The 26,325-nt window shown below is 51.0% G+C and overlaps 1 protein-coding gene across 2 annotated transcripts in view; it reads left to right on the plus strand.

The window, feature by feature from the left end:
• Positions 1-26,325, plus strand: part of PPP1R16B (protein phosphatase 1 regulatory subunit 16B) — a gene marked incomplete at both ends in the record, with an annotated part of 71,450 nt that overhangs the window by 40,128 nt on the left and 4,997 nt on the right. The window contains 8 exons of one of the 2 annotated variants that reach the window (XM_079718700.1): positions 9,656-9,726; positions 13,707-13,852; positions 16,691-16,794; positions 18,472-18,596; positions 22,580-22,705; positions 23,245-23,320; positions 23,979-24,108; positions 24,207-24,375. In XM_079718700.1, the coding sequence (XP_079574826.1) occupies positions 9,656-9,726; positions 13,707-13,852; positions 16,691-16,794; positions 18,472-18,596; positions 22,580-22,705; positions 23,245-23,320; positions 23,979-24,108; positions 24,207-24,375 (947 nt within the window). The remainder of the gene's footprint in view (positions 1-9,655; positions 9,727-13,706; positions 13,853-16,690; positions 16,795-18,471; positions 18,597-22,579; positions 22,706-23,244; positions 23,321-23,978; positions 24,109-24,206; positions 24,376-26,325) is intronic. The other variant, XM_079718701.1, reaches the window with a different exon arrangement.

A 26,325-nucleotide genomic window follows, 5' to 3' on the forward strand; every position in this document is an offset into this window, starting at 1 on the left:
TTTCATTTATCCATTCCTCCATTGACGGATATTTGGCTTGTTTCCACTTTGGGGCTATTGTAAATAATGCTACTATAAAATCTGTGTACAAGTTTCTGGGTGGATGTACGTGTTCATTCCTCTTGGGTCTATACCTAGGAGTGGAGTCACTGGGTCATATGGTAACTTCATGTTTACATTTTGAGGAACTGCCAGACTGTTTTGCACAGCAGCTGCACCATTTTACATTCCCGCCAGCAATGTATGAGAGTTCCGATGTCCCCACATCCTTGCCAACACTTGTTATTGTCTGACCCCTCTTCTCGAATGGGCCCTGGAGGGGGGCTACCTAAGGAAGAGCAAGGCCTGGCTCCTGGGGCCTGGGCCTGGGGCTGTGACTTTGAGTCCACCCTCCACCATGGCTGAGTCATCGCCCGGGATCCAGGGGTGAACTTCCTTCCTGTGGGATGGGCTACACCAGTTCCTGCAGAAACCATTAGACTTGACTCCACCCTCAGCCCAAGGCGGCTGGGCTTCCCTAGAAGCAGCTATTTCTGGCTCTTTCTGCTCCAGGGAGGAGCAGTGGTGGGTAGAAAGGTTGAAGTTGCTCAGTGGAATGATTTGGGGAGCGCAGTGCACTGAGGACTCGAGACAACCTTGACTTGGGAGGAGAGGAAAGAGGCTGAGAGTGCTGGCCCTTCTGGCGTGGTTAAAGCAGTAGGCTGGGCCCCCTGCAGCCCTGACAGCACCCTGAGGAGGGGCAGAGGGGGAGGGAGGGCCAGAGGAGTTGGTTTGACCAGACCCCAGGTGCTGGACCCCATGAGACTGAGCAAAGCAGCCCTGGGATGTGAGGAAGGGGAGGAAACAGGGCCAGCAGGGGGCACGACTTTCCATGGAGGAGGTGCAGCCTAGTGGGTGGGGTGCAGCAGCCGGAGGCCGGCCATGAGGATGCTTGGCATCAGGGATGGGGTGGGGTCTGCCTAGAATGCAGAGGCAACAGGAAGACAAACAGAGGAAGTGGTGGAGCTCAGGCTCGAGTCAGCCCCCGAGTTGCCACTCATTTGTCACGAGACCTCAGGCTAAGTGTTAACCTCCTGCCCCAGTGTCCTGTCTGCAAACTGCTCTAACAAGAAGGTTCTGGGATGACTGTTAGTGATCACTGTCTTTATTATCACGTACTGAACACTGAAGTACTGGCAGTGGTCTTGACCTTTCTTCTAGCTTTTTGTCAATGGCTCTCTTCACGCTGACATCTGCATCCATCTTACACATCTCTTTGCTGCCCACCTTCCCTTCCCCGTGTCCTTGTTTGGCGCAGTTTTAGCAAAGTGGTTAAGTGTTCAGCCTTTGGAGGTGGCCAGACCTGGGTTAAAATCCCAGCTCTGCCATTCACAGACACATGCCCTTGTGCAAGTCATTTCACATGTTCAAGCCTGAGCCTCAGTTTTCCCATGTGTAAATTGGGGTGATGATAGCAGGCTGTTAATTTATAATAGCAGGTCATTAGTCCTCATAACTGGCTTAGGAAGACTAATGGATTTGATAGACAAAGTGCTTGGTGTACAGTCAGTGCTGGATTGTAGAAAGAACACCAAAGGTGCAGGACAGAGGGAGTGAGGACTGGGATCCTGGGTGGGAGGGTCATGATGGTGCCTGGGGCCTGACCTGGAGGTGGGCTGAGGGACCCCTACGGTCAGCTGACATGTCTGGCTGTATCGCCACTGGAGGCTTGGGGAGGGGTATTCGCTGCTTCATTTCTGTGCAAAATCCATGCCTGTTGCTTTTCAGTCCTCAAGTCACACTCTTTGTGTTGTGTCTGCAGGACTATGCACGTGTCCCCAGGGAGAGACCATGTCCCACCATCCCAAGGCCCCCCTGAACAAGCAGCTTTGTGGGCCCCCAGAGCTTTGAGCACTCCTTCCATTCCTTCCTGCCTTTGTTCATTCACACAATAGATTTTTTAAAATAAAAATTTTATATATTTGGGCTTCCCTAGTGGCGCAGTGGTTGGGAATCCACCTGCCAATGCAGGGGACACGGGTTCGAGCCCTGGTCCAGGAAGATCCCACATGCCGTGGAGCAACTAATCCCGTGTGCCACAACTACTGAGCCTGCGCTCTAGAGCCCGTGAGCCACAGCTACTGAGCCCACATGCTGCAACTACCAAAGCCCACGTGCCTAGAGCCCATGCTCCGCAACAAGAGAAGCCACCGCAATGAGAAGCCCACGCACCGCAACAAAGAGTAGCCCCCGCTCTCCGCAACTAGAGAAAGCCCGCGCAGCAACGAAGATGCAACGCAGCCAAAAATAAATAAATAAAAATAATTTTTTTAAAAAAATTGTACATATTAAGGTACACAATGTGATGTTTATCTGATTAGTATAGTCAAGCTAATTAACATATCCATCTCCTCATATAGTTACTTTTTTGGGGGGGAGATGTTGGTTAAAGGGTACAAAGTTGCCATTATGTAGGATGAATACATCTATAGACCTAATGTGAAGCATGATGATTATAGTTAATAATGGTGCTGTATTGAGTACTAGAAATTTGCTAAGAGAGTAGATTTCAGGTGCTCTCACTGCAATAGATGTTTCTTGAGCCCCTACTCTAAGCCAGGCTCCATGTTAGACACTGGGGACACCAGTCAATGGGGTTCCCTGCCCTCATGGAGCCCCCAAAACTAAACAAATCACTATATAATTAATATATGCTAACTAATGACCCTATAATTATAAATTGCCATAGGAGCTACTGTGAAGCAGAAATGCAGGGTATTATGGGAGAGAATAACTCAGGCAACTCGATTGAGATATGGGTGATCACAGAAGGCCTCTCAGAGGAGGTGACAATTCAGCTGGAATTGGAAGGAAGAAGAGGAGTTTGCTGGCCCAAGTATGGGAAGAAAGAGGGCTCCAGGTGCAGGAAACGGTGTGTGTAAAGGCCTTGAGGAGCTCAGTTTTTGTTTCGTCTTGCTTTAAGAAATGGAAGAAACCAGTGTGAGTGAATTGGTGAGGGTTTCGGGGAGGGGGAGTTTGGAGGGTGGGACAAAGTAGGGGTGTGGAGGGTCAGAAACTAGATCTGACCTCCTAGGTCAGCGCCTAGGAGGTAGTGGGAGGATGAGGCTTCATTCCTGGGTGTTGGGTGGGAAAGGAAGCAAGATGGGAAGGGAGGAGGGCTGGGTGGGTGGGTGTCCCGTGAACGTGATAGTGGAAGTCATGTGGCCAGGTGACAGCAGCTCAGCCCCAGGGCGCCCCCAGCAGATGTAGATTGTCCAAGGTCCACCTCCAGTAAGCAGACACCTCTGCCTTGCTGTCCCTGATCCCCCAGGGCAGGAGCAGGACCCACACCTGTGGTTGCACATCACTCACCAGCCCGAGGTCAGGTGGTCTGCTCTGTGGGGTGGAGTGGGTCAGGTGGCAAAGAAAACACAAGCTTGTCAGCAGTGATTTCTCCCCAAAGGCAGCCGCCACCAGCTTCCTGCCGAGATGGGCCGGTTCAGCCTCGCTCGCTACAGCTGGAGACGGAGGGGAACAGATGGCCCTGCTTGGCCCAGATTCCAGCCAGATTGCCAGGGAGGTGTGGGTGGAGCGACGGGCTTGGCGCCAGGAGCAGGAATACATGAGGGGAGGGCGGGAGCCACCTCTTTGCCATCGCAGAGGGGTCTTGACTTCACGGGGGGTGGTGGGGACATTGGCTGTGGCCTCACTGTGGTCCTTGAACCAGCAGATGCTCGGAGCTCCCTGAAGAGAGATGACCTCTGTCTTTTAGGACCAGGTCAAGGGCTCTTGAGAAATGCAAGATATCCATGATTACATCTCCAGCACCCAGCACAGCGTGGGACCAGGCAGGAGCTCAGTGGTTGTTTTTTATTTTTATTTTTATTTATTTATTTTTTTTGCGGTACGCGGGCCTCTCACTGCTGTGGCCTCTCCCGTTGCGGAGCACAGGCTCCGGACGCGCAGGCTCAGCGGCCGTGGCTCACGGGCCCAGCCGCTCCACGGCATGTGGGATCCTCCCGGACTGGGGCACAAACCCATGTCCCCTGCACTGGCAGGCGGACCCTCAACCACTGCGCCACCAGGGAAGCCCTATTTTTAATATAAATGATAGTAGTATCTTTCAGGCATTGTCTTACTTAATCCTCACAGCATCCCCACAAAAAAGATGCTGTTGTGATCCCCATTTTACAGATGAGGACACTGAGGCACAGAGAGAAGGAATAACTTGCCTAAAGCCACAGCTAAAGAAATGTGTGAGGACAGAGGGTCACTTGGACAAACTGATGGGCAAGCCTAGTGTGGGTGCTTTGGGGGCAGACCTGAGGGTGGGCAATCAGGAAAAGTGGTGGACATGCCCAGCTGGAGAGGAGAGCATGCCCTTCTTGTGTTTGTCCTCTCTGAGCCCCAGCCAGCCCCTCAGATCCCCCCAAGCCAGTTACCTCCATTGTGCAAGGTGCTTGGAGAGCAAGAGGAGAGCCTGGAGGGCGAGGGACACAGGATGGCTAGGTCAGGTTGAGCAGGCTGCACACTGCACAACTCCAGAGCTAGCCACTCCCATAGACTATGCTGAGAACAGTGCCCCCCGGAATCGTGCAAGGTGGTAGCCCTGTAGGTGGACCACACCATGCAGGACCGTGAAGACCAGGGTCATCAAATCTTTTCTGTAAAGGGCCAGATAGTAAATATTTTAGGTTGTGCGGGCCATACATCTCTGCTGTAAGTACTCAACTCTGGTGTTGTAGGGTAAAAGCATTCATGGGCAATGTGTAAATCAATGAGTGCGGATGTGTTCCAAGAAATTTTAATTTATGGAAACAGGCTGCCTGCCAGATATGGCCCTTGCACCATAGTTTGCTGACCCCAGTGAAGGCCAAGGAAGGATTTTGAACTCTATTCTAAGAGCAATGTGGAACCACCAGAGGGTTTTAAGGAGGGAGTGAGAGAAGGCGACTTTGTGTTTAATTTGGCCCCTGAGATGTCTGACCATGACCCCGGGGCTGCCATGTTTCTTCTGTCCTGGTTGTGGATCCCTGAGCCCTTCTGTCTGCAAGAAGAGGCTTGGCCTGGGACTCGAGGGCCTCTGATGCTTGCCGAGCAGAGGTCACCCTGTCCACTCTCCTTTCCCCTTCCTCCCCATGCCAGCCCTCAGCCCGGCTCTGGTTACTCCAGCAATGCTTGTTCGCATTCCTGGCCTCAGGGGCAGAACAGAGCAGCCTTGTGGCTAAGAGCCTGGGCTTAGAAATCAGAGGGTCTGATTTCCTCCACTCGGTTGCACGTGGCTGTGAGCTGCACTTTCCTGACCCTCTGTCTCCTGTTCTCCGTAAGAGGAATAATTAGACATGAACCCATGAAAGAAAGTGGTCCTGCATTGACCTGGGCACATAGGAGTCATCCAGTAAGAACACACTGTTGACAGAAGAATCATTTTTCTTGCTGAACCCTAGAGGCAGGAAAACCTGGCCAGGCCCTGGGGGGTGGGGTCTTTGCTCCAATGAGTTGTGTCCAGAGCCAGGCTCCCAGCTAAAGCATTAGTAGAACCACGGAGGGGACCTTGACTCATGACTATTGACAGCTCCTTAGAGACAAGGATGACTTGTCCCACCTCTTGGGCTGAAAATAACTGCCCAACATTGGAGTAATTACATGTCTTAGGCTCCCGTGCCACACGGAGAACACCCCAGTAATTACTGCACACAAAGGCTGCTTTTGGCAGCTGATGCTCAGTTTTTGCCTCAAAGAGTGTCTCCTGGACTGGAAGCCTGGTCCACCACCCACCCCCAAAGGAGAACCTTCCAGAAACCCATCCTGCACAGGGACATCATGTTCACTTCTACTCTCCCAAAGGCCAGCTGTCAGGCCCAGGACAACCCCACCAGCCCGTGGACAGGCTGGGCCACAGTGATCAGTGGCTTTGCCATAGTCTTCAAACATGGCCTTGAGGCTGAGAACAGCTACCATCCATCCTGGTAGGAGGACCCTGCAGGCAGCACTGCAGACTCCAGATGCGAGCCATACGGGTCAGCACTACAGGGTGGTCTGCCGTGCTCCGAGATGGAGAAGCTGTGTACTTGGACTGAGCTAAGGGGCTGCCAATTAGGTCAGGGTCCTGGAAAGGTTGTTGAGGATTTACCATGTGCCAGGCCTTAAGGAAAGAGCAGTAAGTGCCAGGTCACTGTCCTGCCCTACAGAGGCAGACCCAAAGTCTACTATAATTACTCAAATTGTTACATAATTGTGGTTGTGATAGGCTATATATGAGATGTATAGAAGCTCAGGGCATGCAGACCAGGGTGAGTGCCTTCGTCTGGAGAGTTTGAGGTGAGATGTACAGGATGAGGAGTGAGACAGGTGTGGTGTGTGTGTGTGTGTGTGTGTGTGTATTAGAGATGGATGCATGGATGTGGGTGGATAGATGGTTGGTGGATGGGTGGAAGACTGGATGGATGCTTGGATGAGGGTGGGTAGATGGATGGTAGATGGGTGGATGGATGTATGGATGCATGGATGAGGGTGGACGGATGGATGGATGGGTGGATGGATGGGTGGATGGGTGGATGGGTGGATGGGTGGATGTATGGATGGATGATTGCATCTTCCAGGCAATGGGAACAGGCTATGCAAAACTCAGAGGCCAAAGGAAGTATGGTGACTCTGTAGCTGACAAAAGACCATTGTGGAAGGTGTTTGGAGTTAAAGAAGTGAGACTGGAGAGGCAGGTAGGTTAGGAGTCCTGTGTACAGCTGAGCAAGCTGTGCACTGCTCTGCCCTGGGCTGGGGGGTGCCAGTCTCACAGACCACAGTGTGAATGGTTCCCCCTGGAATTGTGCAAGATGGAGGCCTGCAGGCAGGGAACACATTGTGCAGACCTATGCCATAGTAAGAGCTTTGGACGTTGTTCCCAGAGCAATGGAGAGCCACAGAAGGGTTTTAGCTCTTGGTGATGGGGCTAATTTCCATGTATAATGCCCCAAAGCAGCACTGTCCAATAGAAATTTCTGTGAAGATGGAAATGTTCTATTTCTGCACTTTCTAATATGGTAGCCACCTGTGTCTGTTGACCACTTGAAATGTGGCCAGAGCGACTGAGGAAGTTGAATTTTGAATTTTTATGAGTTAACATTTGAAAGCCATATGAGCTAGATGTCGCTAGTGGTTCCAGAGGACCCGACTGTATCTGGTATAAACTCCTGTCACTCTGACCCCCAGCAGCAATGAAAGCATCTAGGGCAAGTCTGCCGGAGATGCCACCTCTTGCCAGGAGGCTGGGTGGAGGCCTCAACCTCCCCTTCACAGGGGCCTCTGTTCACACTCAGGCCAAGGGTGCCACTGGGGCTTTGGGTCCGGGAGCTGGGACTAATGAAGACGGCCCCCATCCCCGCTGCTCCAGAGACCTCATCTTCTTCTCCAGCACCCGCTGGGGGTGCGGAGCAGGTATTCAGCCCGCAGAATGGATGGCCTTCCCTCCGCCCTTCACAGGTCACTCGAGTTTGTTCCTCCACAGCAGAGGCAAATCTAGAAGGAAACCACTGCGTCCCTGCCCCATCGCGTGGGTGGTGGGCTGTAGTGTGGAGATAGCGCCCCCAGCGGGCATCAGGGGCTGTGCAGTTTGGCTCGTGCTTTGAGGAAGCCAAACTGGGTGGGAGTGGGAGGGGGCTCCGAGGGGCCAGGCTCGGCCTGCTTCTCCCATTTGCAGGACCCAGGCCTCAGTCCCTGGCATCATGAGGGCCTCACACACAAGCCAGCTCGTGTATTCATGTTCCTCCATTTGCTCTGCAAACGGCCACCCCTTGGTCACCCCTTCAGCCTAGAGGTGTATTTTCCCACTGCATGGTCCATCCTTGGGAAGGTGGATCTGGGGAAGAGACCTGTGCAGTCCCTACCTTCGGGCTTGGAGCCATTTGAACAGGGAAGGGTAAGATGGGTCAGAGGAGGAACCATGGGCTTCAATGGACTCATCCCATTGGCCCCATGGGTGCCTCGCCCCATGGAAGCTGTGCAGCTGGAGGCTGGCCAGAGATGGGTATCCTAAAGCTTGGAGGCCATGGCAGGGCCTCCTGCTGCTGGCTGGAAGGGGCCTGCAGGGCTGGTGGGTTCGCTCGTTTGATGTCAGTCTCCTGCTACCCAGACTCTGAGCCACACGAGGGCAGAGCCCATGTCTCTTGCTCCTTGGTGTATCCTAGCATCATTCCGCATGCTGGCATACAGTAGGTGCTTAATATGTGTGTACTGACTTAATGAATGAACGCACTGAAGACTCCCTGTGCTCTGGCCCAAGTTTCTGAGCAGGTGGACTTGAGTATATTGATATGATGATGTACTACCGGTATGTGTGTGCTGACCCTCCCTCTTTCCCTTTGCCCTTGGGTCCAGGATGGGAACTAGGGCTTGAATGGGGTGGGGAGGATGGAGAAGGAGGGAGGGTCCCCTTGGAAGAGGGGAGGGAGGGGTCCTAAGCAAGAGGGATTGGAGTCTGTGGCTAGAGTTCACTTTGCCCTCCCACGCCCCAGCTCCCTCCCCCCTCCCACCATCCCTGAAAACACACAGACACACACACAGACACACACACACACACACATTAGACAAAGGTCTCAGGATGGAGGGCAGTTAAAGCCTCTGCTTTAAAGCCTCACGGCTCAGTAGGGCCAAAGCAGGGACATTTGACACTTATGGGTGCAGGGACCTGCAGTGTTAATAAAAATAATAACAACCTCCATAACAAGTGCTGACGTTCAAACCATGTGCCAGACACCGTGCTAAGACCCTGCCAACAGCTCACCTCAGTTATTCCACATGATGTCCTGGTGAGGTGGGATTAACATCATCCCCATTTTATAGAATAGAAAACTGAGGCACAGAGAGGGAAGTGTCTTTTTTTTTTAATAAATTTATTTTTGTTTATTTATTTATTTATTTTTGGCTGCATTGGGTCTTCGTTGCTCCGCATGGGCTTCCTCTAGTTGCAGTGAGCAGGGGCTACTCTTCATTGCAGTGCACGGGCTTCTCATTGCGGTGGCTTCTCTTGTTGCAGAGCACGAGCTCTAGGTGCACAGGCTTCAGTAGTTGCACACAGGCTCAGTAGCTGTGGCCCGTGGGCTCTAGAGTGCAGGCTCAGTAGTTGTGGCGCACGGACTTAGTTGCTCCGCGGCATCTGGGATCTTCCCAGACCAGGGCTCGAACCCCTGTCCCCTGCATTTGCAGGCGGATTCTCAACCACTGCGCCACCAGGGAAGCCCCAGAGGGAAGTGTCTTGACTGAGGTTGCACAACCAATAAAAACAGCACTTACATTTGAACCCAAGCCATTGGACACCAGAGTGTATGCTTTCAGTGACTAGAATGTTCTCCCTCTAGACAACAAACATAAATCGCTTAGCTCTGTGCCTGGCGCACAGGAGGTGCTCAATAACTGTTAGCTCCTGTCATTATTATGCAGGGTAAGACAGGCAGTGCTCTCCACCTCTTGGAAATCCTGGACAAGAGATCTGTGTTCTGTGCCTCAGTTTCCTCATCTGTGAAATGGGGAGGTTTTGACACTTACCTCTCACCCCTGTTGTAAGAGATAAACAAGACTGTTTGTGTCAGGACCTGGGGGAGAGCGGGTCTTACCTGGGTCCCCCGCATCCCTGCACACCTAAAGTGTGACAGGACAGTCACTCCTGTCCCCTCTGTTGCAGTGCGCTACTTCCTGAAGAATAAGATCAGCCCTGATTTGTGCAACGAGGATGGACTCACAGCCCTGCACCAGGTAAGGACCCGCTGGGGCCCCTGCTCTCCACCTGGACAGGTACCCCATCTCCCTGCTTTTTCCTGCCAGAGCCCTCAGGGAGGCGGGGGAGGGGAGCCGCAGCTACCACATCTGAAGGGCTCTTGTCTGCTTTGGAGACGAGTGTGTCTGTTACAGGCACGCCCACAGAGCCCTGTGCCCACATGCGCGGCACACACACAGCCTCCGCGGACAGGGAGCCTTTGTACGCTGCATCCTCACTGCCTGGCCAAGGGTTTGACAAACAAAGCAAGTTTGTCTGGAGCTTGACAGTTTACGAAGCACATTTGTTCACACCCACCAAGGCATCCATCCACCCCCGTGACAAAAGTGATTGACAGGGGGCTTATGTGACCTTCCTAAGGTCACACAGCCATGAACTCTGGCCAGGAATCATGTGCTATCAAAACACACATCCTTTTTAGGGCAGCGAGATGGGCCCGGGCCCCTTTGGTTAGGGAGGGGCTGCTCTGGCTGTCGTTTGTCACCTGGATGCTGCAACAGCCCCCTAACTAGTCCCCAGCATTCAGGCAGCCCTGCCCCTGCTTCATCCTCCAAGCAGTGGCTGCAGGGATGCTCAGACCCAACATTTGCTGATGCTACTCAAAGTGCTCTGGTGTCTTTCCATAACGCTGGGGGTAAGGAACTCCCCTGTGCCCCTGCTGAGCCCACCATGTTTTCTGGCTGCCTGGCCTCCAGCCACTTGACTTTTCGGTCCCTTGCACACACAGTACTGCTCCCCGTCGCACTTCACCCAGCGCTCGGGTGCGTGCACAGCAAGAGCCTGAGAGCTCTGCTGTTATATCCATGTCCTTTCTTCTGAGCATCCCTTTGTCATTTCATCCATTTGCGTGACTATTTAATGCTGGTCTCCCGTTACCCAGACTCTGCGCTGCACAAGAGCAGAGCCCAGGTCTCTTCTCATTGATGTATCCCAGTCTTGCTTCCCATGCTGGCATACAGTAGGTGCTCAATATGTGTGTGCTGAGTTAACGAGTGAGCACGCTGAGCCTCCCCATGCTCTGGACCAAGTTTTTGATCAGGTGGACTTGAATGCAGCCTGGCGGGTGGGAGTCCAGGCTACTGGAACCCTGGGCTGGGGAGAGCCTCTCCATCTCCCTCTGAGGGCAGGAAGGGTGGGCAGAGACTGGCCATCCCCCTACCCATAAGCCCTGGGGACAAGTCTCCACCCTCAGCCATCAGCCCAGGGGCTCCCCATGTGTCCTCTTGGCTTCTCTTCCTGTCCCGCAGGGCTTCATGCGTCTACAAATTCTAGCTGTGTGACCTTGGGCAAGTTCTTTAAGCTCTCTGTGCCTCACTTTCCTCATCTGTAAAAGAGGAATAACAAGTATCCATCTCATTGGGTTGTTGTGAGGGTTAAATAAATACACATAAAAACCCTATAAGCATCACTTGACACTGGGTAAATATTAGTTATTATTATTAAAATGGGTCACATGTTCACTTCTCTGGCAAAGCCACTTCACTTATGTGAAGTGTGGTTTGATCTGCCCAGCAATTCTTTGAAATATTATTATCCCCATTTTACAGCTCAGGAAACTGAGTCAGGGCAGCACTGTCCAATAGAACCTTTATGGTGATGGAATGTTCTGTGTAACGACACTGTCCGGTACGGTAGCCTCTAGCCCCACATGGCTAGGGAGCCCTGGAAGTGTTGTTCTGAGGATCAAATGAGTCAATGCATGGCTAGCAAGATGCGTGGCCTTAGTAACGCCTCTAAAAGCATTAGCTCTTATTATTGACAGTGTGACATATTATTACTGCTCCTGCTGGGGCTGTTGTTATAGGTGTCATCATTATTGTCACTACTGCTCCAGTACAAAGAAGGAGCACAGTAGGAAGAGCTTTCTGTGGGTTTCCTGCTCTTGGCAACAGGGAGCCTTTCAGAGGTTTGTAAACTGAGAGCAACGTGGCTGGATTAACAAAGAAGCTCTCTCCGGCTGAGGTGTGTGGAAGGAGAGTGACAGGGAGGCAGAGAGAGATGATGAAGCCTCAGCCAAGGCAGTGGGGATGGGGACAGCGATGCAGGAGATGGAATCCACACCTGGTGCTAGATTGGACGTGGGAAGTGACGGGGTGGGAGGAGTCATCCAATGCCAGGTGTCATTGCCCACCTTGGGGAATGCAGGAGAGCAGGCCAGCCCACTCCATCACGTACCAGCCCCCATTGCACTCCCGCATCCAGGTCCCAACCCAGCCCTTGCTCAGGTACAGACTGGCCCAGCCCATGGGCATCCTTCTCACACGACTGCAATTCTGGATGCATAATCCCCCTGCCGCCCACCGCCCCGCCCATCCTCATGTTTTCTGCAGCCCTCAGGGTGGGATCTCTGGCCCTTCTGTCCCCTGATCCCAGGGGCTGGGCTGCTTCTCCTCCTATGAACCGGGCCATCCCAAACCCATCTCCCGGTGACAGCCTGGGGACCCACGCCTTTCCCCCGACGCCTCACTCTGGTGCCTTTGGTGCCCTCTGCCGGCGATGCTTTGTCACTGCATGGTTCTCCCCACTACCTGAGGCTCCACTGGGTCACACATGCCCCTGCTGTCCGGAGAGGTGCCCCCAGAGCCAGCCAACCCCAGATCGGCTGGTGCAGAAAGAGAACCTGGGTCCTTGGCACCATCTGTGCAAATGGCTTCTTCTTTCCCATCTGTCCCTCTGGCACTGGCCCCTGGTTCTGCTGAGAATAGGGGTGGAGGCCGTGGTGGCGCCCCATCTCCCTCCCTATCCCCATCCGCACACCCACCTGGGGCTGTGGGCTGCCACAGGTGCCCCCGCTCCTTCTGTTGGCATCCAGTCACCTCTCCACAGGCCTACGGTCACTTCTCTAGGTTGGACCACCATCATCTCTTACATGGGTGATTTCAGCATAGTTCCTCACCATGCCTCGTCACCCCTGCAAAGCTTGTGATCGCAATCTCTTCTCCACATGCAGCCAGAGGAGGGATTTTTTAAAAAGCAATCTTGACTGTTCTTCTCCTCCAAGTATAACTCTGCAACATCTCCCATTGCACCGAGGGGTAAGCGCTTCCCTGGATGGGCAGTGCTGAGCGTTTTGTCCCCTGCTGGCTTCTCCAGAGGTCACGTGGGATGCATCCTGTAGCCTGTAAAGTGGTTTCCTGTCTTCTACTTCCTCTGTCCTCACTTTTCACTGCTCATGGCCCTGGCTTGAGGCCCCTCTGTCCGCTTGGAATCTTTCACCCTCCATCCCTGGAGTTTGGGAGCTCCAATGGCAGTTGGAGCCCTGCATCTCTCTGGGGGCTGCCTTCTCCTTGGGGCTGCCCCACGTGTGGACAAGGAGAAGCACAGACACGGCTGTCTCCTCTCAGGGACTGTATTAGGACCCCTTAGAGCCTCACATGGAGCTTGGTTTTTGGGGGCGAGGCATGGTTACTTGGGACTTCCCCAAGAACTAGCTTCTGGGTCAGAAATTCCTAAGTCAGAGATTCCAAACTGTGATCTAGGAGGTCACTGCTGTCAAGGGGGGTCTCCCCAATCACCCTCATCCCCACCCAACCAACACATGCCCCTGCTTCAGCCCAAGCAGCCCTGCTTGAATTGATTGGTTATCTAAGTTAGAGTTCTCCACACAGTTTTGTTGGAAGGAAGCCTTCTGAAATTAAAAAGAAAAGGTTTTAAAGCCTCATTCCAAATTTCATCCCATTCCACCAACATTTGCAAAACATCTTATAGACGACTTTATTTTTGGATTGTCTTTATATTTTTATCTTGTATATTATTAACTTACTCACAAGGAAACAGACTCAGAAAGGTTAAGTGGCTTGCCCAAGACCACACAGCATGTATGTAATGGAGCTGGATTCAAACTCAGGCAGCTTGGCTCTGCTGTCCTTCTTGTGGCCTCTCGAGGGGGAACTTGGTGTGCCCTCGTCACGACCCAGGGCCCTGCTGGGAGCTGACCCTGCCTGTGTCCACCTTGCAGTGCTGCATTGACAACTTTGAGGAAATTGTCAAGTTGCTCCTTTCCCACGGTGCCAATGTGAACGCCAAGGACAACGAGCTGTGGACGCCCCTGCATGCCGCGGCCACCTGCGGCCATATCAACCTGGTGAAAATCCTCGTTCAGTAGTACGTGCCCCTCTCTCCGCCAAGAACAGCCTTCCCTCTGCCTTTGGTTTTTTCCAAGTTCTATTTTTTTTTTTTTTACTTTCATCTCCTCTCTCTCTTTTTTTTCTGTCTCGTTTGGCGCCTGCCACTCTTTCTCTTTCTCACCACATTCCCTTTCCATCCCTGTGTCTTTCTCTCTCGTTTTCTCTCCATCTCTGTCTCTTTCCTCCTTGGTATCACTCTGTCTTTTCCACTGTGTCTCTCTTAATTCTCTCTCTCTTTCCTTTCATTCTCTTTCTTTCTCCCGATATTATTGGGTAAAATACACCTAACATAAAATTTACCATCCTTGGGACTTCCCTGGTGGTGAAGTGGTTAAGAATCCTCCTGCCAATTCAGGGGACACGGGTTCGAGCCCTGGTCCGGGAAGATCCCACATGCCACGGAGCAACTAAGCCCATGGGCCACAACTACTGAGCCTGTGCGCCTACCTGTGCTCCGCAGCAAGAGAAGCCACCGCAGTGAGAAGCCCGCACTCCACAACGAAGAATAGCCCCTGCTTGCTGCAACTAGAGAAAGCCCACGTGCAGCAACGAAGACCCAATGCAGCCAAAAATAAATAAATAAATTTATTTTAAAAAATTTACCATCCTTGTGTTACAGGCATACATCCCATTTGGCCACAGCGTATAATCCTTGCAATAGGCTGCTGAATTTGGTTTGCTGGTTTTTGTTTTTTGGGTTTTTTTTTGCCTGTGTTGGGTCTTCACTGCTGCGCACAGGCTTCCTCTAGTTGCGGTGAGCAGGGGCTACCCTTCGTTGCGGTGCGCGGGCTTCTCATTGCAGTGGCTTCTCTTGTTGCGGAGCACGGGCTCTAGGCATGCGGACTTCGGTAATTGCAGGACACGGGCTCAGTAGTTGTGGCACGCGGGCTCAGTAGTTGTGGCTAGCAGGCTTAGTTGCTCCAAGGCATGTAGGATCTTCCTGGACCAGGGAACGAACCTGTGTCCCCTACATTGGCAGGCAGGTTCTTAACCACTGCACCACCTGGGAAGTCCCTGCTAGTATTTTCTTGAGGACTTTTGCATCAGTGTTCATAAGGGATATCAGTCTGTAGTTTTCTTGTGGTGTCTTCATCTGTCTTTGTATCAGGGTATCATTTTCTTTTTTCAGTCTCTTTTTCTCTGTCTGTCCCCATGAGTCTGAATTCATCTCCTCCATGGTTATGTGTCGTTGCCATTTTTGTTTTTCTTGCTATAAAATAAAAAGCAAGCATACTTCCTTGGCTCTGCCTGCCCCCACCCCGCCAAATCATGTCCACCTGCATTTCTTTGGGGCAGAATGGGCTTTGGGGGACACCACGTAACAATGCCTTTCCCAGGAATAAGGCCATTTCCCTCTATAGAGCTCTGACAGTCTCCTCCCATGCTGAAATTCCTTCTAGTCTGCTTAGTTTCTATAAACACACAGAAAAGGCACCATTCAATTTCAAGTGTATTGAATTGAATTCATCTAATGATTGGAGGGCAGTCAAGCTGGGCCAAGCCCTGTGCTGGGCACTGAGCACTCAGGGATGCTAAAGTCCTGAGGAACCACACAGGAAATCAGGTGATTTCAGTACCAGAGCCAAGACGGAGAGAGACCCATGGGTTGGGGTCCCAGGAGAGCATCTGAGTGCAAGGATTCAGGAATAGTGGCCGAGTGCAGGTGACCTTTGGCAGAGGTCTCAGCAGAGCAGCCAAGGCCCATCAGGTGGCTACTGGAGGGATACAGATGCAGCCCTGGCTCAGAGAGGTGGATTAGCTTACCCAAGGGCACACAGGAGCTCAGAGAGGTCACAGTGGAGGGCTGTTAGGCCAAAGGACTGGCAGGTGGCCCATGCCCACACCTCCGATGAGAACCTGGGTGTGGTTAAGTCTACAGGAGCATCAGGTGGCCACAGTCCAATCTGGGATGGTGCGAGAGGAGAAGGGAGTGGTGCCAGCCTGGTACAGTGGGTCCCCAGCACCGATGTGTACCAGAATCATGGGTTTAAAATACGTAATCCTCAACCCCACCCACCCCACCCCCGAGAGACTCTGTTTCAGGAGGTCCAGAGTGGAGCCCAGGAAGCTGCATTTTATTTCAGTGGTGCCCGGGTGATGCTGCCGCAGGGCATCCCAGAGCCATGCACGTAGGAGCCAGTGGCCCAAAAGGCAGATTCTGCCATGGAGCCTCACGGCTCTGTCCTGTCCCTATCCTGGTCAGCCTTTTGGGCAGGGACTTAGAGGAGGAGGTAGGGGATAGCTGAGGGTACTTCTGCACTTGCTCCAAGACTGAAATAGGACAAGGAGAAGTGAAAAGAGCTGGCCCGTGAAAGGGCCAGGTTTGAGTCTTGGCCCTCCCACGTCCTGGCTGTGTGACCTCAGACAAGTGACTGAACCTGTCTGAGTCTTTGTTTCCCTTGCATGAGATGGGGCCAATAATACTGAACCAAGAAGACTATTACGAGGATTATATCAAATGATGAGTATAAAGGGCTTAGATCAAGCCTGGCTCTAAGCAGATGCCTGGGAAGCAGTGCTGCTGCCATTAATGTTGTATTTTCTTATTTGACATCTGTGCCCAAGTGCCTGCCTGCTGGTTCAACAGAGCGGGAAGCTGGGGGAAGTCTGCTGGCACAGCCCTTCTGGGATTTTGGTCCCTTCCCACCTGGGGCCCCTGAGATCCTGGAGATGCTATCCTTGCTGGGCTGCACCGTGGTCGGGTTGTGGATGTTGGGGTGCATAGTGGGGTGGGAGTGAGAGGCTGGGTGGTAGAGGCAGCCAGACCAACCCTCTGCGCACATAGCTGGCCCTCACCCTGGCCCTCTCTCTGCAGTGGGGCCGACTTGCTTGCCGTCAACTCCGATGGGAACATGCCCTATGACCTCTGCGAGGATGAGCCCACCCTGGATGTCATCGAGACATGCATGGCGTACCAGGGTAAGGGCGGGGCCGCCTGCGGTGAAGTGGGGCTGCGGCTCTCTCACATCAATGCAGGTGAACAAGCTACCTAGCAATGCGCCCACCGCCTGCTCAGTGCTCAGGAACTGGGATGGGGCCCCACGATGGTTGTTACCCATGTGATGGGCAAGATGCGGACACAGAACAACCCTGGAAGACGTGCTGTGCACAAGGGGGGCGTTGCTCTCATCTGTGTCACCCCCACACACGGGTGGCCTCAGCTGGCCGGGTCTCTTTGTCAGCTGTGACAATTTCAATTCAATAAACATTCACAATAAAGATACATTCCCATTTGGGAAAAATAATACAAAGTCAAGAACATTCGCGGCTGCCTGCTCTGTGCCAGGCACCACACGGGCTGCCAGGGACCCTGGATAAACAAGATGTGGGCTGTTCTCAGCTTACAAATGAGCTTCAGAGAGGAAATGAATGCAGCAATCAGAGAGATCTGCCCACAGCCGCCACCCCAGTGCATACCCCCGAAGGACCTCCTCTTTAGAAATAAATCTCAAATCCAGACCCTAGACTGCAGTCCAAGGTCCTGCCCGGGCTCTGCGCTTGTGTTTCTTCCCAGATGGCTGCGGGAACTGCCCTTTTAGCCTGCCCATTCCCTGGCTCTGGCACTTTCTTTGTTCACCTGCAGAACTTCCTAACAATTTTTGTGCCAATCTGGTGAATCTATGGACCCTTCTCAGAATAATATTTTTAAATGCAGTTATCAAAGCCATAGGATTATAAAGGAAACCACTTCTATTAAAGTAGAGCTCCCCAAATATTTTTAAATGTGTGAAATAGAAACGTTATTGATTCGTGAAACAATAAGATAACATGATATGAAAATACCTACAGTTTCTGTTGGTGACAAAGTCACAGGCACTGCCAATTCTACTGTGAATTTGGCGTACGTTCTAATGGAAGAAAATGCTACATTTCATTGAAAGGTTAATGAAAATAAACAGGTCATTCTTTTTCTATTTCAAGTTTATAGACCTCCCCTGAATCCTATCCAAGAATGCTTGATCTCATGGACCTTTTTTTCAGAGCAAATCACTCTCTCCTTAAATACCATTAGCAGCTGCTAGTAACGCTTAAATTTTTAGCCAGAGATTCAGGCTTGAAAATGTGTTTCTGTGTCCCTCAACCTCGATTTCTTCAGCTCTCCATTCAAAAGCTGTATGTTCAGTAATTCAGTCATTGCCGTAATAAAGATTCATTGAGCATCGTGCCTGGTGCTGCAAACACAGCTGTAGACGAAATAGAAGAAATTAACAGAGACCTGGTCAAACAGAGTGGTCAGGGGAGGCCAGCTGAGGAGGTGGTCCAGGCTGGACCTAAAGGATGAGATGGAGCCAGGTATTTGAGCAGTTGGGGCAGGTAGGTGGATGGTAGAAGTAGAAGAACTGTGTGTGTAACAGTAATCGATATCACTACAGTGCTGACTGGGTACCAGGCAGGAATGGACCTTGTTTGTGGCCCAACACGTGGTGTTTGTATTCACTGGGCCTGGGAGAAATGACCTCTGAGCATATCTATCTACCCCCTTGACGGGCAGACCCTCGGGGACAGGAGCCACGCCTCTCCAGTCTTCCCCCCCTTCCCTCCCCCTTGGGTTCTCTGCCTGGGAATGCTGACTCAATCCCCCCTTCCCCACTGCAGGCATCACCCAAGAGAAAATCAATGAGAAGCGGGCAGCTCCTGAGCAGCAGATGATTTCGGACATTCACTGTATGATTGCAGCCGGCCAGGACCTTGACTGGATAGATGCCCAGGGTGCCACACTGGTGAGGAGAGGGGCCAGGCTGGATTGGGCTGGGGGGTCAGGACCAGAACCCAGATCAGCTAGAACCGAACTGGGCCAGTGCCGGTGGAGGCCAAGCCTATACCGTTGGGGCCTGTCCATGGCTTTGGACCTCCCCCACCTCTTGGGGCCAGGGGTGCCCCTGGAATGTGGGAAGTTAGTAGAGCGGGGCTCAGTGGCTTTGAGAAGCTGGGGCTGGGAGTCGGGAGCCCTGGGTGGGAGGCTTGGCTCTGCCATTCGCCTCTTCTGTCTCTAAGTTTCTCCTTTACCTCAAGCTCCAGGTGTCCAGCCTGAGTTCATTATTTCCGCCTCCTCCTGTGATGTCTCCTGCCTAAGGACTGGTGCCCTGTTCATCTGCTCACCCAGGCCATCTTGCTTTGCACTGTTCCTTCCCCTGCCTTAGTGTCCCCTCTCTCACCCCAGTGCTTTGCCTCGCTGGCTGTCCCTGATGTTGCTGCAACAGCCTCTCCTCTGGGTTCCCTGACTTCAGAGCCCAGACACCCCCAGGCACCCATTCATCACTGGTTCACCCATCCCTCCATCGGTTCGCCCACCCATCGACGTCCTGTATGCCGCATGCGGGACTAGACCCTGGAGATGGAGAACAATGGAACCTTCTCTCTCTCTCTAATCTGCCTCGTTAGCTCCACTCACCCTTTCAGCTCAAGTGTCAGTGACTTGGGAAACCTTCTTGATCTTTCTTCATAGGCTCTCATAGCATGATACAGCTCGGTATTGCGGAAGGTCTGCTTCTGCAGCCTCTAAACTGAAAATTGGAGCATGGCCTTGGAAGCCCACCCCACCGCTCCCAACCTTGCCCATGGCTGGGCCCTGCCCTAGGCTTGTGGTCTGTGTGACCGTGAGAACTCAGGGGTTTCAGAATCTTCAGCTCACCAGGCAGAGCTCAGCAGTACCAGGTTCCCTCCCCGTCCCTCAGGCCTGAACTGGTGGCCCAGGTGTGACAACTGGGCTTCTCCTACCTGTTCCTGAGCCCTACCCTCTGCCTCATGCCCTTTTCTTTTTTTTTTTAATTAAAGTTTTTTTAATTTAAATTTTATTTATTTATTTTATAGTTAATTTACAATATTATATTAGTTTTGGGTGTATAACATAGTGTTTCAATATTTTTATAGATTATACTCCATTTAAAGTTCTGACAAAGCAATAGCCAATATTCCCTGTATTGTACAATACACCTTTGTTGCTTATTTATTTTGTACATAATAATTTGTATCTCTCAATCCTCTACCCCATCTTGCCCCTCCCCTGACCCTCTCTATATTGGTGAGTCTGTTTCTGTTTTGTTATATACATTCATTTGTTTATTTTTTAGATTCCACATATAAGTGATAACATATTTGTCTTTCTCTGTCTGACTTATGTCACTTAAGCATAATACCCTCTAGGTCCATCCACATTGCTGCAAATGGCAGAATTTCATTCTTTTTTATGGCTGAGTAATATTCCATTGTCTATATATACCACACCTTCTTTATTCATTCATCTTTGATGGACACTTAGTTTGCTTCCATATCTTGGCAATTGTAAATAATGCTGCTATGAACACTGGGGTGCATGTATCTTTTCAAATTAGCGTTTTCATTTTCTTTGGATATATACCCAGCAGTGGAATTGCTGTATCCTATGGTAGTTCTATTTTTAGGTGTATGTACCTCATGCCCTTTTCTATGAACAAGGTCCCTGCTCAGATCACCTGCTCAGCCCAGAACTCAAGGATTGAGTCAGGTAGTTGGATTGAGCACTGCTGCATGAACGCTGTATGAAATCATGGCCAGGCTGTATCAGGGAGTTGCCCACCGTAGCTGGAGCTCCTCTGGGTCTGTGGCTCAGCCCTCTAGACACAGGGGTCTGCTCCGCTTGGGCTAGCCTCATAGTGGCTCACCCACATGGGCCGGGCACATACTAGGTCTCAGGTCTTCCCAGTAAAGTGGGGAGATGAATAGTATCTTCCTTAAGCATTGTTGGGAGGACTAAATGAGATTCTGCATGTAGGTGCTCAGCACAGAGTCTGTAAACGCTCAATAGATGCTAATGATTAACACATTATTATTACTAACATTATTACTCTACTGTATATAAAACAGATAAACAACAAGGACCTACTGTATAGCACAGGGAACTATATTCAATATCTTGTAATAACCTATAATGGAGAAGAATCTGAAAAAGAATATATATATATATATATATATATGCATGTATGTATAATTGAATGACTTTGTTGTACACCTGAAGCATTGTAAATCAACTGTACTTTAATAAAACAAAAAACCACCAATATTGCTCTTCCAGTCATACCTTTTTATTCCCAGCCATGTATGTGACCCCACAGCTTGTAATGTCTGGCTGTCCAGCTGTGTGTCATTCTCAACCACTGGCAAGCAGCAGATATTTATAAATCAGATAAGGATACCAACTTTCACGTGTGCCTGTACCAGATCACACCCTGAGTCTTTTCTACAAATTAAAAAATAAAGGAAAACCTCCATTTGCCAGAACCTTACAGCAACCTGACCCCAGGATGATGCAGCATCTGGCCAGCAGGGCTCTGTTCTGAAGGCCGTGCTTTCCCCGTCCCACTGGCTGAGGCTCTGTTGCCCCTGACCTTGGCCCCCCCGAGAGCCCTCTGATTTCCTCCCAGCCTGGCTTCTGCTGGCCTCCTTGGGCTCTCACCTGTCTCCCACCTTGGCTGGGCATTTGGTTTCTCTTTGCCTCGTCTCCTTCTCGCTCCTCCATCCATTCCCACAGTGCATCTTGTCATCACTCATGGCTCTCTAAGGATGTTCATCACTTACTGAGGGTTCGTCACGTGCTAAGCACTTTATGTATTTTCTGGGAGATTGGGCAAGTGGACAACTGAGGTCTGCAAGGTGGTATCCATCACCAGAGGCCTTAAATGGTGCCAGGTAAGAGAGAGGGGGCCTCAACATGAGCTTTCCCTTATTGGATGTATTGGGTATCTGTTGCTGCATAACATACTAACACAACATGTAGCATCTCAAAACAACAATAAATATTTATTATCTCACATCGTTTCTGTAGGTCAGGGAATTGGGAGCAGCTTAGCTGGGTGGCCCTAGCATGGAGTCTCTCATGAGGTTACAGTCAAGATGTCAGCCAGGGCTGCAGTCATCTGAAGGCTTGACTGGGGCTGGAGGACTCACTTCCAAAGTGGCACACTCACACGGCTGCAAGTTAACACTGGCTGTCAGCAGGAGGCCTCAGTTTCTCATCTCTTAGGCTGTCTCCTTAGGGCTGCTTAAGGGTCCTCACAACATGATGGCTGCCTCCTTCTAGAGTGACTGATGCAAGAGAGCCTAAGCTGGAAGCAGCAATGACTTTTATAACCTCAGAAATCACACACCACCACTTCACCACATCCTATTTGTTAGAAGTGAGTCACTTGTTCTGGACCACATTCAAGGAGGGAGGCATTAAGCTTCATTTTTTTTTTTTTAATTAAAAAAATTTTGTTTTTGGCTGTACCGCGTGGCTTGTGGGATCTTAGTTCCCCGACCAGGGATTGAACCCAGGCCCTTGGCAGTGAAAGCACGGAGTCCTAACCACTGGACCACAGGGAATTCTCTAAACTTCATCTTTTAAAGAGAGATGTGTCAAAGAACTTGTAGACATACTTTAAAACCACCCTATTGGACCTCTGAGACCCCTTCTAAAGGGCTCAATGAAGAGTAGGGACTCAGTAAATGCTGTTGCCTTAACTATAGGGCTTGAAGATGGGAGAAAGGCTCGCCTGTCTGCCTTACCTTCTAGTTCCATGTTGCAGACTTGCTAATGCTCTGTAACGTGGCTGGTATTTCCACCTCATTCTATTCCATTCTGCTGGTCCCAAGTATGATCTGGGACTTGGGTCAGGGAACGGGCTCTCCTGCCTCCAAATGAGGGACCAGCCCCATGGGGAATGCTCACGTCTTTCCTCTCCTTCAGCTGCACATAGCTGGAGCCAATGGATACCTGCGGGCAGCCGAGCTCCTCCTGGACCACGGGGTGCGCGTGGATGTGAAGGACTGGGATGGCTGGGAACCCCTGCACGCGGCTGCCTTCTGGGGACAGGTAGTTGTCACCCACAGGGCTGTGAAGGAGGCCAGCACAGAGTCAACCTGCTGTCCTTTGGGCTGGAAGTTGGTTCAAAAGAACACAAGACCCACTTAGGGTGTTGGCTACGGCTAGTATGTGGGATATGAAAAGACCTAGGGAGTTTGCAAAAATGATTGGTGAGTTGTGTCCTAACAAGACGACAATCCAATTTGCTGGAAAATTCCCCACATTTCTGCCTTGAATAGTTTCTCCATTTGTTTCCCAGATAGAAATCTCTGTGGCTTTCACCATTCCTCTTTAAACACCTGACAGCTCTGGAGTTATAGCTGACTCCTTCTTCTGTCCCTTGGTATGGCCCAGACATGCTGGAGGAGGTGTCAAGCCAATTGCATTTGCCGGGATTCCTGGCTTTAGGGGGCAGAGCCTTCCTTGGGAGTCAACTTTGCCCCACCATTCTTTGGATCACATCCTAAGAAGCTTTGAACACTCTCTCCACCTCCTAGGCTTTCTGAGCCCTGGGCAGGGGGGAACCTCGGCTTCTTCCTGTGTTTCAGATGCAGATGGCAGAGCTATTGGTGTCCCATGGGGCCAGTCTCAGTGCTAGGACGTCCATGGATGAGATGCCAATAGGTAAGTTCAGGACAACACGTGGTGTATACATAAGCATTCATTGATTTTTTGATGAATAGAGGATAAAAGTTTAAATATATGGTTGGATAGATGGTGGGTTGGTGTGTGGATGGATAGTTGGATGAATGAATAAATTAATGGGTGGTAGATTGATGGATGGATGGATAGATGGGTAAGTGGATGAATGTATGTATGAATGAATAAGAGGATGGGTGGGTAGAGGATGAGTCTATGGATGGATGACTGGTTCAGACGGCTGAATTAAAGGATGAGGTGGATTGAGTGGGTAGGGATGTATGATTTCAGCATTTTTTCATAAGTTCTTGCTTGGGCTACATGGGGTACCTGCTTGATTCTCTTGATACTTTTTGTGCGGAATTAATGTCTCCTCTTGGAAGCTATCAAAGGTGTCTGAATCCTTCAGTCATAACTGGGAATTGGGACTGTACATGGGACGTGGTTTTCCTCTTACACTCCTCTAAGGATTGAGTCGTAGCCCAGGAAATAAGGCTGGCACTGTTTTCTCCCCTCCTCCCATGTCCCAAAAGATGCTGGGAGTTTTCAGTGGGTTGGCGTGGCAGCTCCTCTGGTCTGGAGGGCCCTCAGGGGCCACAGCCCCCTGCACTATCCCCCACCATGGGCTCCTTTGCCCCTTCAGACCTGTGTGAAGAGGAAGAGTTCAAGGTACTGCTGTTGGAGCTAAAACACAAGCACGACGTGATCATGAAGTCGCAGTTGAGGCACAAGTCATCCTTGAGCAGGAGGACGTCCAGTGCAGGCAGCCGCGGGTGAGTCAGGGGCAGGGCAGCCGGGGTGCCCGAGGATACTCCCACCCATGGCGCCTGGATGCAGCCTCTCAGCATCCCCCCTCCCCAACTCCCCTTAGGAAGGTGGTGCGTCGAGCCAGCCTGTCGGACAGAACCAACCTGTACAGGAAGGAGTACGAGGGAGAGGCCATACTATGGCAGCAGAGGAGCGCAGCCGAGGATCAGCGGACCTCCACCTACAATGGGGACATCAGGGAGACCAGGACAGACCAAGAGAATAAGGACCCGGTGAGTGCCTGCCTCCTGCCCGGCCCCCCTCTTGGTCACTGCCGTGGGAGGGGGACAGGGCCCCAGCCTGTTGTTGCTTCATCTCAGAGCCTTCAGAGGGAGGTCAGCTGGCCAGTGCCCTTAAACCAGCTGGATCCTGTCTGATGTGGGCAGCTACTGTGGTTAATGGGGCAAGCGTAGGGTGTGTTCTTGTCGGAGCTGGGAAACTTGCACACAGTAGGGACTCATAATTGCCAGGGAGTGAGTGATCACCATGTGCCTGCTTGGGCTCCAGCAGAAGAGAGATTTAGTTCTGGTCTTCCCAGAAGAAAGATTTAGTAGGGCAGCCACCCTGGGAGAGAGGGCATTACAACTTCTTCGGGGGAAATATAACAAGATGTTGAGAATTGTGTTGAGATATCAGGTTGGAAGAAAATTTTTGAAAAATAGTAAGGGGCTGGCAGGACGTCTAAGAAGCCAGCTCCAGGAGGAGCCAATGGTCTGGGCATTAAACCGCTTTCCTAAGAGGATGCTGTATTAGTTTCTGAGAGCTGCTGTAACGAACTACTGCCAACTTGGTGGCTTGAAGCAACAGAAATGTATTCTCTCCCAGTTCTGGAGGCCAAGTCTAAAAATCAAGGTGTCAACAGGGTTGGCTCCTTCTGGGGTCTCAGAAGGGAAATCTGTTCCATGCCTCTCTCCTAGCTTTTGACGGCTCAGACATTCCTTGGCTTTTTGCTAGCAGGCCTCCAGTCACTGCCTCTGTCTTCACATGGCCTTCCTTGTATATGTGTGTGTATCTCTCTTTTCCCTTAGAAAGATACCAGTCATTGGATTAGGGCCCACCCTCATCCAGTATGACCTCATCTTTTTTTTTTTCCTAACATCTTTATTGGAGTATAATTGCTTTACAATGTTGTGTTAGTTTCTGCTGTATAACAAAGTGAATCCGCTATACGTATACATATATCCCCATATCCCCTCCCACTTGCGTCTTCCTCCCACCCTATCCCACCCCTCTAGGTCTCATCCAATGTGACCTCATCTTAATTGAACTGATTACACCTGCAAAGACCCTACTTCCAAATAAGGTTACACGCAGACATGTGGGGTGGGTATGAGTTTTGGGGGGACACTATTCGATTCAGTACTGATACACTCAGGTCCATGCATGGCTGCAGCCTTGCTGAGAGGAGTGAGCAGGTTTGGGACCAGAGCAGAATTGCTGGGGACAAGAAGGAAGAGGCTGACCATACCAGTAGGGGTCTGCCTTTGTGGTTCTCCCATTACACGATGAGCAGCTGAAAACATTTCTAGCAAGTGTTGCTTTGGAGAGATGCAAAACGTCTCAGTGGGGCCCTGCTTCCCTGCGTGAACAGGGAGGTCACATGAGGGCTTGTCTTGCCAGCTGGAGAGAAGGCACCTATTCGAGATAATCCCCATCAAAGCACTGGCTGGGATGGAGCCGGCACACGTGGAGCTTTTGTCTTCCTTCTTCCCTAAGCTTGGGGGTTGGGAGAGAAAAGAGTTGTAGATCAAAATCGAATCACATTTCAAATGCCTCCCAGCTAGGCTTTAATTATTTTTTCTTTGTGATTGATGTGTAACTTGTGTAAGATACACAAATCTTAAATGAATTTTTCAATAAACTTACAAACACATACCTTCCGATGAAAGTATAGAGCATTTTTGTCATCCCAGAAGGCTCCCATGTTCCCTTTTCCAAGGACTTCTCCCACCCCAAAGGTAGCCACTATTTAACTTGGAGCACTAAAGATTAGTTTTGCACCTGCATCTGCATATGAATGGACCCAGGCAGTCTATGGTCCTTTGTGTTTGGTTTCTTTGTGCCTCCGAGATTCCTCCACGTGGTGGCATTCAGCAGCAGTTCATTCTTTTTCATTGCTCCGTAAATTCTATTATTTACATATTCTACAATTTATGTGTCCATTCGTCCGTTGGTGGACATTT

This window comes from Hyperoodon ampullatus (genome assembly GCF_949752795.1).
Source record: "Hyperoodon ampullatus genome assembly, chromosome: 14".
In the NCBI taxonomy this organism is placed as follows: Eukaryota; Metazoa; Chordata; class Mammalia; order Artiodactyla; family Ziphiidae; genus Hyperoodon; species Hyperoodon ampullatus.